Source organism: Heloderma suspectum, chromosome 1 (assembly GCF_057233095.1).
Source record: "Heloderma suspectum isolate Gila_16-S chromosome 1, 16-S_ref, whole genome shotgun sequence".
NCBI classification, from domain to species: Eukaryota; Metazoa; Chordata; class Lepidosauria; order Squamata; family Helodermatidae; genus Heloderma; species Heloderma suspectum.
In genome coordinates, this window is record NC_139458.1 from 25484248 (window position 1) to 25501350 (window position 17103).

The window sequence follows — 17103 nt, forward strand, 5'->3', positions numbered from 1 at the left end:
ATTGGGGAAGAATGTCAGTTGTTAGGCCTTTCAACCACTGGGAATGTTTTAAGAAATAAAATTAAGACCATGACCGTAATGTTTCGGATTACATTTTTTTACATATTACAGGTTTAATAAAATAGTAACTTAATAAAGGGAATTACAATCAAATCACAAAATTGGCAAAATTCTTATCAAATCACAAAATTGGCAGGAACACGGACACGGAACATTTACCACAAGAAGTAGAGATGGCTGCCAATTTGGGAGGCATTAAAAGGAAGTTAGACAAATTCCTGGAGAAGGCTATCAAAGGCTACTAGTCTTGATGGGTCTGTGCTACTTCCAGTATCAGAGGCAGTGAGTCTATGTACAGTACTTGCTGGGGAACATGGAAAGGAGGGTGCTGTTGCACTCATGTCCTGCTTGTAAGTTTCCTGTGGGCAGCTGGTTGGCCACTGTTTAGCCTTGAGAAGAGAAGACTGAGGGGAGATACGATAGTGCTCTTCAAGTACTTGAAAGGCTGTCATAGAGAGGAAGGCCAGGATCTCTTCTCGATCATCCCACAGTACAGGACAAGGAATAATGGGCTCAAGTGACAGGAAGCCAGATTCCGGCTGAACATCAGGAAAAACATCCTGACTGTTAGAGTGATACGACAATGGAACCAATTACCTAGGTAGGTAGTGGACTCTCCCACACTGGAGGCATTCAGGATGAGGCTGGACAGCCATCTGTCAGGGATGCTCTGACTTGGATTCCTGCATTGACCAGGGGGTTGGACTCGATGGTCTTGTAGGCCCCTTCCGATCCTACAATTCTATGATTCTATGAACAGAATGATGGGCATTTGGTCTGATTCAGCATGTCTCTTTGTATGTTCTTAACATATGAAGCTGCCTTATACCAGATACTGCTATGCTGAAACCCCACCTGCCCTTTCACAACCTCTTTGTTTCCTGGCGAAAGAGGCAGTCATTTTTCTGCTTCTTTTGCAGAGATGTTGAAGAAAGGCCTATCAAGTGGCTACCAGCTAATTACATGCTCAGAGGCAGCATACCTCTTAATACCAGATGTGGGGGGGGGAAACAATGAGGAAGGTTATTGATGCCCTGTTCCTGGGCTTCCTGTAGGCATCTGGCTGGCCACTCTGGAAGCAAAGGGCCGTAGCTCAGTGGCAGAGCACTTGCTTTGCATGCTGAAGGTCCCAGGTTTGATCTCCGGCATCTCCAGGTAGGGTTGGAAATATTCCTGCCTGAAACCCTGGAGAGCTGCTGCCAGTCTGTGTCGACAATACTGGGTGTAGAGGGACCAATGGTCTAACTCTGTATTTGGCAGCTTCCCATGTTCCTAAGGGCACAATCCTATGCATGTTTAGGCAGAGTCCTACAATTCCCAGCATGCCCCAGCCATCATGGCTGGCTGGGGCATGCTGTGTATTGTAGGACATTTTTCTGCCTAAACATGCATAGGATTGCACCCTAAGATGATGACATAGTCGGAACCTTGGTCTGATCCAACAGGGCTCTTATCTTGTGTATAGTAATAATATTGTTTAACAATTATATAGAATGTTCAAGTGTTTGAAGAGTTTCGTATACATTCTCCCCCCATGATCCTTACAACAATCTTAGAAGGTAGGCCATTATGATGTCCTCCATGTTGCACATGGGATGACAAATGCAGACAGACAGAACTGTTTGCCTAATGATTTTGTGGCTGAGGTGACAGATTGAAAAAGGAAATATTTGCCAGTAGTGTTTTGTTCTGTGTTGTGAATCCACAAGAGAACAAGCAGCTCTGTCCTCAAATTGTTCTGCCACCTGCTGCAACCCTACACCCACTTATACCTGGGAGTAAGTCTCATTGAACTCAGTGGGACTTACTTGTGAGGAGACAGGTACAGAATTGCAAAGTAAAAGGCTCTAAGACACTGGCAATCCCTGATCACAGATATGAAGTGAAAACACTGCTTTTGTTGATTCGCTCTGTTTGCTAACATAAATTAATGTGATTAGGGTTTGTTCAGCAATCTCCAATTATTTTACAAAAGTTATGCAAATATTTATGAGGATGTCTCTAAATAGCATGAGCGAATGGAACAAAAGCGTTATTCTACAAAGTTGAAATTCACCAATTAACCTGCCAGTCTACAACTACTACCAGCACATGTTAATAGATTGAACAAGGATTGGGGCGCTGGCAACCCTACAGAATCATGCAGCTGGATCCAGATGGGTCCAGAAAACCTCCTCATACACAGTAACAAGATACTGTCTCCCAAAGGAAGAGTCCGTATATGTCTGGTAGAAAACATGCTTTGCATGCCAAAGATGGCCCCTCAAAATTGACCACATGGGTGTCGAATTGCAAAAGGGGTGGGATTTTGAGTGGCAAATTTCTTAAAGGGTTTATCGGGGTGGGACACAAAGGCAGCAAAGGCTCTTTTTTCTTTCTTTCAAGAGCTTCAATGAGCTGCTGGCTAGGGGCCACCATTTATTTTCCCCAGAATTAGGGTGGCCACTTACACATCGTCAAAAGAGAGGAAATGCATCAACTAAAAGGTGGTTTGCATAAAATTTGCATAGGCTAATGAACTTAAGTTCATACTGTGCTCGGAAAGCTCTACAGGTTAATTATGATAAAACTAAAATTCTAGTTTTTGGAAAAAGGAGAAAGACGTATCAATGGCAGCTGGATAACCAGCCGCTTAACCACGTCTATAAGTATAAAGACCTGGGAACGACATTCAAAACTTCTGGATCCTGGTCTGAACACTTGGAAGCAATGGTTTTGACAGCAAATGTAACTGGTAATGCTACCCTTCATTTTGCAGTAGGCCCAGGTAGAAAGATGGTGGCTCCTTTAGGGCACAATCCTATCAGGGTAGGCGGCCGTCTCCAAACTCAGAGGCGACCACCTATCCAAAGCAGGGCAGGAGAAGCACGGAGGGGATTGTTCCTTCTGCACTTCAGCCACACTGCATTTGCAGCTAGATCAGCTATCTAGCTGTGGGACCTCGGAAGCGGCAGCTGGACAACACGTCGGGTGTGTCAAACTGGCATTTCCACCCTCCCTGCCCCAACACGCCCCCAGGAATGCCCCGTTTTTGCTGCTCTGCTCTCCTCTTCTGAGCGCGGAGCGTGGGGCTGTTCCAGGCTGCTTACAAGGCAGTGTGGGAGGGGGTGGAGGTCAGTTCTCAGGGAACTGACCTCGAGGTGTGGGCTGGGCTCCGAGGTCGCTTCCCAGGAACTGACCTATCCTATGGCCGTCTAGCCACTGACTAGAGGCCATAGGATTGCTCCCTCCATAGAGTTATATAAGGGCAAATTACTTTCCCAGATTCTTTATGGAGCACCTGTGCGGGCCCAGGCAGACATTACTCTATTGGAATCAATTTCTATCTACAGTACTTGGAGTACCCAGATTCACTTCTAAGGTTATTGTCCAATTACAGACAACTTGCCATTCCGGGGGAATGTTTGTCCCCAAAACAGCCATGTCCTTTCGGTTTTGTTAGCATACAAAGACATGGGCAGAGACTCTTGGGCAGACAAGACAAGTGTGCTTATTTCAAAGCTGGCCTTTTTGCAAACTTATTTGCTTTCAAGGGGATATGATGGTGCCCGGGAGAAGATCTCTAGAAGATTATATGATGTTAACACACAAACTGCAGTTGTCATTGCTGCTGGGAGCTGTTCCAATACACTCCATAAAATTATTACTTCCCTGGGAAAGGTGCCCTCCTATTTGTCCTCCATCAGCTCATATGAGTTGAAATGGCTTCTGACTAAATGCAGACTGAATTCTCTGCAGCTGATGGAGGTGAAGGCGTGCTATAGGGTTTACCATGGTGCAAAACGATACTGCCCAGTTGGCTGTCCCACGATACAGGACATGGGACACTTTTTAACGGAATGTCCCCTGTATGCAGAGCTGAGGAAGCAATATCTTGAGTCCTTAAGAGTTGGGTACAGTAACAAATCTTCTCTAAGGATAACATTATTATTACTGACTGGTACAGATTACTATATGTCCTGCAGGACTGCCAAGTTTGTCCAATGGGCTTGGAAGAAATGAAAACTATTGACTGGTATAGAAGATAAGCCTGCTAATATATTATACTAGGTTAATAAATATGGTCTAGACTTTGTGAAATGTTTTAATAGCTCCCTATGAAATGTTTTAATTAGCTTTGCCATCATCACCTGCCTTAATATTTCTTATTTTGGTGTCACTTTCTGTTTAAGAGGGGCATTTTATTATGTTTCTGTATGCATATGGCCTGATTGGTTAATAAGCAATAAACGGAATGGAACTAATTTCAGTGGAGAGTGGGGGCTCCGATGTCAGTGGGGCAGCGAATCCGCTCCGGGTTTTGGTCAGAACCAGTCAGAACTCTAAAGGAGCTCTCCAAGGTGTTGAACCCTATTGCCAAAATAGGTTCAGCACCCTGAATAGCTCCTTTAGAGGTCTGACTGGGTCTTATTCTGGCTGAAACACAGAGCGGATTCACTGCCCCACTGTTATCGGCGCCACCAGCCTCCACTGGCTAATTCACGTGTATATATGCACATTTAGAAATGACTAAAAATTTAAAAGGAAATACGATACATCTCACCACAGCGGGGAAGACAGTGACTGAGAGCCTGCTCAGTCTGCAATGCAGTTGCTAAGTGTTGATGGGCAACGTCAATGCTTCTCCTCCTCTCCCTTCTGATGGTCCTTTATCTCTAAACCAGACTTGGAGTGGGCAGACTGGGTCAGAGTGGGTCAGAGGATGCCTTCAAATAGAAGACTGCATCTGCAAAGTAAGACACCTGGCTACCCTACCCAGAATGCTTCTGGACTCTGCATCCTTCTGGGACCGTAGTGGTGGTGTTGAGGAATGGCAGCCACCTGAGTTCAAATATGGTAGACAACATGCATAAAATCCAACATGTGTAGGCCGAAATTGCACAGTCAGTTCCTGGATTTTATCTCTTGCTGTGTATGGCCTAGAAAGGCATCATCCCATCCAGCTTATCATAAATGTATAATTTATAAATGTATATACCCTCCCCTCACTCTCTGTCTGTCATCTTCTCCCTCCCTCCATTTCGCATAAAGCAAAAGTGTTTCCCATGGTGCAACCTAGCAGAGAGCTTCTGCTGTCAGGTCGTATAGAAATCTAATAAATAAATAATAATTAAAAAATAACTTCGCTCAGGCCATGACTCACTTTTAGGGTCCTGACACCCAAGTTACAGACCAGAACTCTGAGGCAGAGGTGGGCAGAAAATAGATTGGGATCTGCTAGTAGATCTCTGGTTGATTTGCAGTAGATTATCCACACTTTCTGCCTCTCAATTAATTATAGAGACAACTTGGTCCCGCCCTCCTTCAAATTAGGATGCTGAAATGAAGAAAGCTTGAGGAAACACAGGAATAGACATTTGTGTGAAAGGACTAGCCTGGTTCGCATGTCACAACAACCCAGGGGTAGGTGTGTGTGTGTTTTTAAACCCTGGGTTATCATGAAAAACTCAACATGTTAATCATTCCTGCTGCGATCAGAAGTGGCTAAACTCTGATAGTAAACCTGGGTTCCAACTCTGGCTTGTCTCTGCCCCTGACAACCCAGAGGTCCTGGTTCAAACATCACGCTAAACAGATCATCTCTGGCTTGTTCAGCTGCTCCTGCTCGCAGTGGAAGAGATCAGGCATTCACAACAATCCAGGGTGTGTGTGTGTGTGTGTGTGTTTAAAAAAAACTGGGTTGCTCTTCCATGCAAACTGGGCCATTGTGAGGACAGTTCTGGTGCTGAAAATAAATTTCTGGAATGAGATTATTTATGTATTTATTACATTTATATCCCACCTTCGTTATTCCAAGGAGCCCAAGGAGGTGCTCATGAACCTTCTCCTCTCCACTTTATCCTCACAACAGCCTTGTGAGGTAGGTTTGCCTGAGAGTCAGCGACTGGTCCAAAGTCACCCAGGGGGCTTCATGCCTGAGTGTGGACTAGGACCCAGGCCTCCCAAGTCCCAGTGCAATGCTCCAACCATTACACAACGCTACACTCAGAGGTGTTCTGCTCCTTACTTCTAGGACTATGTCCATCCTTCTTTCTAAGCCACGATGTTGCACTTGGCTCCAGCTGACTGAGCTCCAGGTTCTAGGAAAAGGCAAAGTTGATTCCGCAAGTTTAACATTCACCCAGGCCACGCCCGCCCGAAGGACAAGCTACTCGAACCAATTATGGATTATTATTTGGGTCAGTTGCTCAGCTCTTGTTAACACATACATTACTGTTTTATATCTCATATGTAGGCTCACTTGTGGCCTCCAGGTCTTATAACCTTTCAGACTGATATCCAGGGGAACGTTGGGAAGCCCTGTTTACTTACTCTGATCTTTTTAACCTGGACCTGACCTGTTTCAAACACCAGCATCTTTCCAAGCAGAAAATCTTCCAAGCCAGTTTGCCGACCTAATAACTTGCCGGTTACATTTCTATTCTTTCCCCATCTCCCTGTGGAATTGCGGCACTTGAAACAATGCAGGGGCGCCTTTTTGTGGGGGGAAAGGTCAAGGCAACCAAACATCCTGCCATTTTCATCCCGCATGCTGTGAGTTTGGAAAGGGGAGCAACAGGCCTGCCACTGCCATAATTGCTCCTCTTCAGTTCATCAGTCAAAGCACATGCAATCTGCATCCGTGGCGTGTGGACTTTTTTTTTTCCTTCTGGGAGCAAAGCAGAAAGCATACTCTCGTGTACGTTACAATCACCCGAGAGCTGCTTCGTGGGAGCTGCTCAACACTTTTCAGTTTTAATCATCTCCTTGTGCTCCACACACAGAGATAATTAACCTTGATATTTGTTCAAGGCCCACAGGATAAATCGTTCCCAATGCTGTCAGTTATCCATTGAGGCAGAGTACAATGACAGAAGACTGCACAATGTTAATACGTACAAGACGTTTGGGAGACTGAAGTATACTCTAGTTTAGGGGTAGGCAGAAAGTAGATCTCTGAAGTAGATTTGGACTTCATCTCCCAGCATTCCTGACCGCCGGCCATACTGGCAGAGGCTTCTGGGACCTGAAGTTCAAAACATCTGCCCATCCATGCTCTAGTTTAACTATTACAATGAATCCTACAGGTTTCAGTTTAAGAAACATAGGAATGAGGAACGGGAAGCCCTAAACCAGAGGTGCTGGGCTTTGGGGCTGAAGTCCAGCCCAAAGGTCCCCCAAATGACTGCCCAGAGAGAAGCAGGTGCAGAAACAAGCTCCATTTCATTCCTGTAGTCATGATGGTGTTATGATCTGAGTGCATTTAAAATGCAAAACTACTCATGCTCAGAGCATTTTTTTTAAAAATTGGGGTTGAAAAACAGTTTTTTAAAAAATATATTACATTCCTTTACCACCCAATAGCTGAAGCTTGCTGGGCAGTTCACAGCAATTAAAACTATAAAATACAAGACTATAAAATGCAATGGAGAAGTTTAAGAGTTTAAAACTACAGTATAACATAAAAATACCCAAATAGAACCTAGCAGCAGTGCAAAAATTGAAAATACAGTACTAGATTTAATACAGAAACTGAAAAATTAAAATGCCTGGGAAAATAAGAAGGCCTTCACCTGGCACCGAAAAAAGCACAATGTAGGCACCAGGCAAGCCTCACTGGGAAGCTCATTCCACAACCAGGGTGCCACAACAGAAAAGGCCCTCTTCTCAGTAGCCACCCGCCTCACTTCCTTTGGCAGGATTTCCCAGAGAAGAACCACTGAAGACCATCTTCGGATTGAGGCAGCTGCTGTTGTTCTAAAATATCAGAAACATAGAAGCAGTTTTAAAGTCTGGCCTGGTGGCTGGAGGGAGAACTGGTTATCTGTATGCTTCACAACTGAAGTAATACAGAAGACCACCTCAAGGGACCCCCATAAGATCATTAAGTCCAGGTTTGAAAATCACATCACTGTAACACTGCCCTGAACTTCACCTAGCAAGAGCCAGGGGCTTGGAATAGCAACCAAGCCGGTTTTCTCTTTTGAAATGCCTGCGTGTGTGTGTGCACGCACACACGTGTGTTAAGCAGTAGTATAGTGGCAAATCCAGAAGTGCGGGTCCCTTCGTGACGGTCACAGCCATGCCCCTCACAGCCACGCCCCTCCTAAGATTGTACAACCTTGTAAGATATACAGCCTTCAACTGGGATCCAAAAACAGTGCAGCTGAGAGTAAGGCAGGGGTATTTCAATTGGACGTCTGAGAAAAAATGCACGGGTGTTAATCTTTTTCACCCACTCTCTCACTCCCTCGAACTCAAACATTTTAGGTTTTCAAAATAAGATACTCTACGGAAGCGTCACCCTCTCAACTCAGCCCTCATGGACAGACCACTTCTCATTTAAGCAGCCCCCTTGCACACACCCTTAGCACCCCAACGTTACCCTTTAGTCTTCCCTAAGCTCCTTCATTATATCTCTCCCATCCTGCAACAAAAACATCCACACACCCAACTGGATTGAACTACACACAAACACACACACACACCTTCTTTCTCCCCTCCCCACAACTGATTTGTTTTTCTGTTTCCCACCCCTCAACCAAGGTTTGTTTGCCCAGACACATGCCAAACTTGTACCAAAAAGCATAGCTGACAGAGCAGGTTGCATCTGGCAATTCTGCCTAAAGTAGAAATTAATGTTCAAGAATCAACAGTGCAATCCGATGGGTCTTTATTTTGAATTAAATCTATAGAGATCTTGGGAAGGCAGCTAAGGCTGCAGTCCTAGGCAGACTTACCTGGGAGAAAGCCCAATTGGCAACTGAATATAGTGGGACTGACTTCTGAATAAACAGTCATAGGATTGTGTGATAAATCCTAAAAACTGGCACAAACCAGCCAACTACCCTGCCACATAAGTAAATAATGGTGGCGGCACCCCCACATACACCCCACTTTCCTGCTGCTGCCATGGCCAGCAGCAGCAGCCCTGAACAGGCAGCTGGTGTTGCAGCAGATGAGTGCAGCGCCACGCACGCAGGCAGAGAGAAGGGATGGGCGGAGAAGCCAAGAGCTGAGGAGGAGGAGGGGGGCGAGAGGAGGCTGCAGGGCTCCCTCAGGCTCCTTCCCTCGCCCGCTCCCTTTGTCTGGCCAGCAGCCAAGAGGCAGCCGCCCGCACTCCCTCTGCTCCCTCCTCCTTCCCTAGCAGACTGTCACCCAGCTGGGGGCCAGCTTCAAAAAAAGTGCCAGAGCGACGCCCCGGAGCGACCCGCCACGACTACACCGCTGATGTTAAGGACTTGGGCTTGAATGGCTGTTTGAGATATTTCTCCCCACTTTAGAAGTAGGGATTCCCCCACTTCGTTGAAGTACAGCGTCTAAGTCTATGGTGTGCATGCCACGCTTCTGATAAAGGCCCCTTTGTACCTGCGTCCGTTGCTACGTGTGTGCGTATGTGAGTTCGCGTGTTGTTGTGACGATAACATGGGAGGAGGGGAGCCACGTGCCCTGCCCTAAGCTCTGTGGGCTGGAACCAGGATCTGCCTTCTGTGACAGGAAGGACTCTGTGCATGGAAGCTCCCTCTCTCTGATCTGGGGGGATCTGCCACACACACACCCCACAGCTCACCCCAACCAGCAGGGTCTCCTGACTCTCTGTGTAGCATTCTCAGAGGGCTGGAGGGGCTGCCATGGGAAGGGAAGGGCTGGGGAGTCTATTTCCACCACCACGGTTGATCCAGCTTAAATCTGGATCCAACTCTGTGCGTGTGTGTCAGCCAGAGCCCTCAAAAACCTAGAGCTGGCACTGACCACTACCCCAACTTACTGGCAGATGGAATAGCCCAGTCTTTCTCATCCAAGAAGTTCTTCTGCCAGCAAAAACTTGCATATTGGCTGGAACCTATAACAGATAGAGACGGCTATATGGCCACCAATGATTGGTGGGCATGAGAGACAAGGCCTTTTCAGTAATGGCTCCATTTTTGTGGAACTCCCTTCACTAGGGAGACACCTTTGGCCCCTAACCTGCTGGCTTTTAAGCAGACCATGAAGGCTTTTTTATTTCAAAAGGCTTTTGATACATGATGTTCTGTACTGTTTTGACTGCTCCTGTTCTAATGATATAATGTTTTTGGTTTAGATTGTGGTTTTATTGATTGGTGATATATTGTGTAGCACTGTTTAGGTGTAACTAGCCTTGGGATGGTATTGCCCTGAAAGCCAGCATATACAGCTTTGAAAGAAAATAAATAAATAAGGAGGCACAGAAAGCTGACTTGATTTGGTGAACGGTAGACAGCAAATATTTCTGAAAACAAGATGAAAAATCATATTGCTAATCCCAACAGGAAGTGGCTAGAGGGTTTAAACTGGAAAAATAACTGCTGGCATGCAAAATGGGGGTCTCAACCCCTGTCCCCAGAGGAGTTGTATACTGTAAATTCACTTCTTTTTGCAGATTAACTTTGAATATATCTAAGAGCAGAAATTTGGTCCTTGCCAAATGTTGCATGCACCCCTTACTGAAATCGCTATTCTGTCCTACCAGGGGATCTGAAACATGTGCTCTGAAGAAGGGGGGGTGGACACAGTATAGATATTTCTGATCGTATGATGCTTCAAGATGCACAGTCTGTTTTGCAGATGTAGCACATTTCAGCAAACAATCCATCCATCTCGAAAGTGATGACTGTGCTGAATGGATAACCTAATTTTGTCTTTGCAAACTCCCCAAACTTGGCAAATCACTGGCTAAAGAAATCCAGGCCAGCCTATTTTCACAATGAGTTGAATCCAGATTTAGTCTAACTTAAAGTAGACCCAGTGAAATCATGTCTAACATCAGCCCCATTGATTTCCTTGGGTCTACTCTAAGTATGGATAAATTTGGATTATTTGATGGGAAAGAAATTATATTGAAGGGAACCTTCAGCAATGGATGTTAGATGTACATGTTCTGTTTTGAGGGCCATCATCACAATGGCATCAACTGATAAGAGAGGATCACCAGGACCAATGTTATTCATTAAATCCCCCGCCAGTTATCTGTTACGTATACTACCAACATTTCAGATTAGGGAAGGGGTTGGGCTACATGCATGGCACCAGGGATTTGCTGGGTCTGGCTAGTGCAGGGGCCCAGAGATGCACCAGTAGCTTTTCCTTTCTGATTCTATGCATAGAAAACTATTATGTCAGGAAGAAGGCTAGCCTGGAACCCTTTTCTATGCAGGGAGATATATCGATATAGATGAGAGAACATGTTGTTGTTGTTGTTGTTGTTCAGTCGTTCAGTCGTGTCCGACTCTTCGTGACCCCATGGAGCATAGCACGCCAGGCCTTCCTGTCCTGCGCTCTCTCCCGGAGCGTGCTCAAGTTCATATTCATTGCATCAGTGATGCTATCCAGCCATCTTATCCTCTGCCATCCCCTTCTCCTTTTGCCTTCAGTCTTTCCCAGCATCAGGGTCTTTTCCAGGGAGTTTTCTCTTTGCATTAGGTGGCCAAAATATTGGAGCTTCAGCTTCAGTATCTGTCCTTCCAATGAACACTCAGGGTTGATTTCCTTTAGGATGGACTGATTGGACCTCCTTGCAGTCCAGGGGACTCGTAAGAGTCTTCTCCAGCACCACAGTTCGAAAGCATCAATTCTTCGGCGCTCAGCCTTCCCTATAGTCCAGCTCTCACAGCCATACATTACTACTGGGAAAACCATAGCTTTGATTAGACAGACCTTTGTCGGCAAGGTGATGTCTCTGCTTCTTACTATGCTGTCTAGGTTTGCCATAGCTTTCCTCCCAAGGAGCAAGCGTCTTTTAAATTTCATGGCTACAGTCACCGTCTCCGGTGATCTCGGAGCCCAAGAAAGTAAAATCTGTCACTGCTTCCATTTCTTCCCCTTCTATATGCCAGGAAGTGATGGGGCCAGATGCCATGATCTTAGTTTTTTTAATGTTGAGTTTCAAACCAGCTTTTGCACTCTCCTCTTTCACCCTCAACAAGAGGCTCTTTAGATCCTCTTTGGTCCAATTGAAAAAAGGAACACCTTCTGTTGTACCAGCCTGCCTGCACTCTGAAATCATCGGTAGAGCCCTTCTCGCCTGCCCTCTGTCAAGGGTGGTTAGGCTGGTGAGCACAAGGGAGAGGGCCTTTTCAGTGGTGACCCTACATCTTTGGAAACAGCTTTCATCCAGAATTCGTCAGGGCCCTTCTTTGCAAGCCTTCAGGAAGGCTCTGAAGACCCATCTGTCTTTGCTGGCCTTTCCCTTGTTCTGTGCGCTGCAGGTTTTATTAGCATTACCTATCTTCATAGCATTTTACTGAATATTTATGATTGCTTTTCTATTGTATTTGTTTTGCATTGGTTTTTTAATCTTGTGCGTTGCCTTGAGAGGGTTCTACCCTTAAAGGCAGCATAAAAATCATCTTAAATAAATAAATACCATGTGATTCTTCAATCATGTGGCTCAGCTCTTAAGAGCTTTTCCAGATGATCCTTGTTTCAGGATTCTTGAACCCATTAATCCAGATGTGTACGGTGCTTCAGTCCATGTTGTACTCTGATGGCTTGGGGAAAAAGCTCCTGCGTGGGTTGAGCGAACTCCTGTGGTTTCCTGTGTTGGTACTCTCTGCGTATCTGCTTTCCCCAGAAACACCTTCCTTGTTTAAGTTATGCAGTATAAATTAGGCACTCAAGAAGTCTTGGACAAGATTCGAGGGTTGAACTCAATGTTCTTATAGGCCCCTTCCAACCCTACTATCTATGATTCTATGAAGATAGTGACACTAACATCTGTACATAAATAAGCATAGGGTACCCATACATAGCCCTGGGAAAGAGGTTAGTAAGGGTGACATCATGTGGGGATACACAAAATGGCAGGAGAATAGGAACAGTGACAAGATGGTTGGAGTCCCAGCAGCTTTGAAATCAACAGTCTTTCTTTTAGAGCACTTGAGTTGGCAATAATATTGTAAAGCTATTTTCAGATGGAAAGCTTAAATATGGCTTGTTATATGTGTGCCAAGTATGAACAGTGTGAATGGGTGATAGAACAAGGAAGAAAAACTGAACATACTTTCTTGCCAATGAAGGAGTTGTGTGTGTGTGTGTGTGTGTGTGTGTGTAAGACCAATTGCACATGTCCAACACTGGAATCTGATTGAACCAATATGTAAAAATGCCCCAGGTTTTTCACTTCTTCATCGTAATCTGGTACAGAAGTGAACATAATAGAGGAAAAGAAGTATTAGGAAGGGAAGAAATGGTATTTCGTACAATTTAGCCTGGAAAACAACAATCAACAGCAGGTTTTCTTCTTAGAATTATAGAATAGTAGGGTTGGAAGGGGCCTACAAGACCATCAAGTCCAACCCCCTGCTCAATGCAGGAATCCAAGTCAGAGCATCCCTGACAGACGATCCCTCATCTTGAATGCCTCCAGTGTGGGAGAGCCCACCACCTCCCCAGGGAATTGGTTCCATTGTCGTATTGCTCTAACAGTCAGGAAGTTTTTCCTGATGTTCAGCCAGAATCTGGGTTCCTGTAACTTGAGCTCATTATTCCCTGTCCTGCACTCTGGGATGATCGAGAAGAGATCCTGGGCTTCCTCTCTGTGGCAGCCTTTCAAGTACTTGAAGAGCACTATCATAACTCCCCTGGGTCTTCCCTTCTCAAGGCTAAAAATGCCCAGTTCTTTCGGTCTCTCTTCATAGGGCTTTGTTTCCAGTCCCCTGATCATCTTTGTTGCCCTCCTCTGAACCCTCTCCAGCTTGTCTGCGTCCTTCTTAAAGTGTGGCACCCAGAACTGGACACAGTACTCCAGATTAGGCCTAACCAGTGCTGAGTAGAGGGGGACTAGTACTTCCCGGGATTTGGAAGCTATGCTTCTATTAATGCAGCCGAAAAGAGCATTTGCCTTTTTTGCAGCCACATCACATTGTTGGCTTATATTCAGCTTGTGAACGACAACAATTCCAAGATCCTTCTCGCTTGTAGTGTTGTTGAGCCACGTATCCCCCATCTTGCATTTGGTTTCTTTTTCCTAGGTGCAGAACGTGGCATTTATCCCTGTTAAATTTCATTCTGTTGTTCTCTGCCCAGCACTCCAGTCTATCAAGATCACTTTGAATTTTGTTTCTGTCTTTCAAAGTATTAGCTATCCCACCCAATTCTGTGTCATCTGCAAATTTGATCAGCATTCCCTGCACCTCCTCCTCCAAGTCATTAATACAAATGTTGAAGAGCACTGGGCCCAGGACTGAGCCCTGCGGAACCCCATTCATTACCTCTCCCCAGTTTGAGAGATCCCATTAATAAGCACTCTTTGAGTCCGATTCTGGAGCAAACTGTGGATCCACCTGATCATTGTTTCATCTAGCCCACTTTGAGCTGGTTTGCTCATCAGGATATCATGGGGCACTTTGTCGAAAGTTTTGCTGAAGTTGAGGTATATTATGTCCACAGCATTCTCACAGTCCACAAGGGAGGCTACCTGATCAAAAAATAAGATAAGATTAGTCTGGCAGGATTTGTTCATGACAAATCCATTTTGGCTTCGAGTCATCACTGCATTGTTTTCAAGGTGCTTACAGATGGATTGCTTTATCATCTGCTCTAGGCTTTTCCCAGCGATTGATGTCAGACTGACTGGTCTGTAGTTCCCAGGTTCCTCATTTTTACCCTTTCTGAAGATAGGGACCACATTAGCCCTCCTCCAGTCATCTGGCATTTCACCCGTCCTCCATGATTTCTCAAAGAGAATAGACAGCGATTCTGCGAGTTCTTCTGCCAGTTCCTTTATTACTCTAGGGTGCAGTTTATCTGGCCCTGGAGATTTGAACTCATTCAAAGTAATTAGGCATATGGTCAAGGAACACCTATCAATCTCAAGCTGCAATCCTGCCCCTTCTGCCTGTACTTCGCCTTTGCCAGGGGGGGTCATAGACCCTCTTTTGGGAGAAGACTGAGCCAAAGTAGGAATTGAGCACTTCTGCCTTTTCTTTGTCATCTGTTATCATTTTGCCGTCCTTATTTAATAGCTGAACCACCATTTCTTTCCTCTGCCTTTTACTATGTACGTAGCTGAAGAAAGCTTTTTTGTTGCTTTTAGTCTCCCTCGCTAACCTCATCTCGTTCTCAGCTTTAGCCTTCCTGACGCCATCCCTGCAATTCTGTGCTACCTGCCTGTACTCTTCCTTTGTTGCTTGGCCTTCCTTACACTTCCTGTATGTGTCTTTTTTTTGTTTTCAGGTCATCTCTAAGCTTTTTGTGAAGCCACATTGGCTTCTTCTGTTGTCTTCCACCTTTTTTTCTTGTTGCCATTGTTTGTAATTGTGCCTTGAGAATTTCCTTTTTTTTAAGGAAATTCCTTGGGAGTTTTTAAAGGAAAAAAAGAATGTTGATTGAATTGTTTTTGTACACAGGGTCAACATTATGAAGAAGAAAAAAGAGCTTTAAGCCACGAAATAATAGCCCTCAATAACCATTTGATAGAAGCCAAGGTGACAATTGATAAATTGTCAGAAGATAATGTAAGTACTTTGAATAGTATCTATTTGTTGTGGTCATGTATTGAGATAAAAATACAAAATTATGGATTGCTGGATCAGAAATACCACAATGCCAGTATTTGCTCTGCTCCTCTGTTTTATTACTTACTCAGTTTTTACCTATTCCACTGATCCCTATCAGTGGCTACTTTAAAAACCTGTTTCTTCTAGCTCTATAAGAATTAGGGATGTGCATCAGATTCGGCTGAAGTCCAAGCCAATTTGGGCCACTTTGGACTGTTTCTGGGCTTCCTGAGGCTCAGTGGGCTTCCATCCGAAGTGGCCAGAACCAAAACTGGACCTTAAACGCAGATAGGGGAGGTGGAGGGAGGTGGAGTGACTGACAGGTCCACCTTCTAATCATAGGGCATGTTTTATCAGGAAATTTCACTGGGGGACTCCCCTTCCACATAAACTTTTAAGTTTCCTTACTTGGGAGCACCACTAGGCTATCTGTCATTTTCAGAACGATGGTCCATAAGGAACATAGGGGGATAAGGATGTGGTGTCCTCTTTGGGATGCCTTCAAAATGCCAAAGCTGCTCTTGCACAATACTCCCTGTACCTCTTCATTGGATACTTGTCAGGCTTGACCCCCCCCCCCCACCGGCTGAAGGGTCAACTATCCCTGCACATTTCATCCAATTCTGCCAAGAAACAAAACATACTGGCAGTTCCTTTTTTTAAGGAATTTATCAAAATATAAAGGTGTGTACCTCAAATACCACTGCACCTATTTTTCTTATATTTGGCAAATGTAATCCCTTCCTAAGGGGCTACAATGCCTGCAAAGTTCATCCCCTTCTGGCAAACAGAAAAAAAGGGGCTATAGCCATTTCTTGATTCCCCATGATAGTCAGTGGAACACATGAAGGCTCAGATTTCTGAATCTTGACCCAAGTTCAGTACCTGAGTTGGAGCAGACAGCCTCTGAACCATGCCGAGCAGAATCAAGCCATTTTCCAATGTCCCAAATCAGGGTCCAAGTCGAACCTTGCAGTCGGTGCATAACTCTCGTAAAGAATGTGGCAAACGTTTGTTTTACCATATTCCTAAAACAGGAATATGGTAAAATATGGTAAAATATTTTTAACATATTCCTAGCACACTTACTGTTGTATAAAAAGTTCTTTCCATGCTATATTTTGTACATTTTCTAAACCAATGGTGGGAACTCTCCCATGCTCAGTTTGGACTTGGAATGGAGCCAGGAATTGCAAGCAACATTAGAGGACTCTTAGAAAAGCCTTGCACAGTTGCTTGTAATTTGCAAATCACCCCCACAGGCCCCCAACATTCTTCACCATGGCTAATATGCCTTTTGTGCACAATGGTTTGTGCACAATGGCCAAGACCATTGCAGCCCATCTCAAGTGACAGATTTGGGGGTACTGTTAAAGGCCAACAATCTTTCAATCATTTTATTTATTTATTATTATTACATTTATATCCCCCCTTTTTTTTCCTCTTGCAAGGAACCCAAAGTGGCTCACATGGTCCTCCCCCTCTCCATTTTATCCTTACAACAACCCTGTGAGGTAGGTCAGGCTGAGAGTCAGTGACTGGCCCA

The 17103-nt window shown here is 44.9% G+C and overlaps 1 protein-coding gene across 1 annotated transcript in view; it reads left to right on the forward strand.

The window, feature by feature from the left end:
- Positions 1-17103, forward strand: part of BEGAIN (brain enriched guanylate kinase associated) — a 168127-nt gene that overhangs the window by 136344 nt on the left and 14680 nt on the right. The window contains exon 6 of the mRNA XM_084843477.1: positions 15408-15515. Within this exon, the coding sequence (XP_084699603.1) occupies positions 15408-15515 (108 nt within the window). The remainder of the gene's footprint in view (positions 1-15407; positions 15516-17103) is intronic.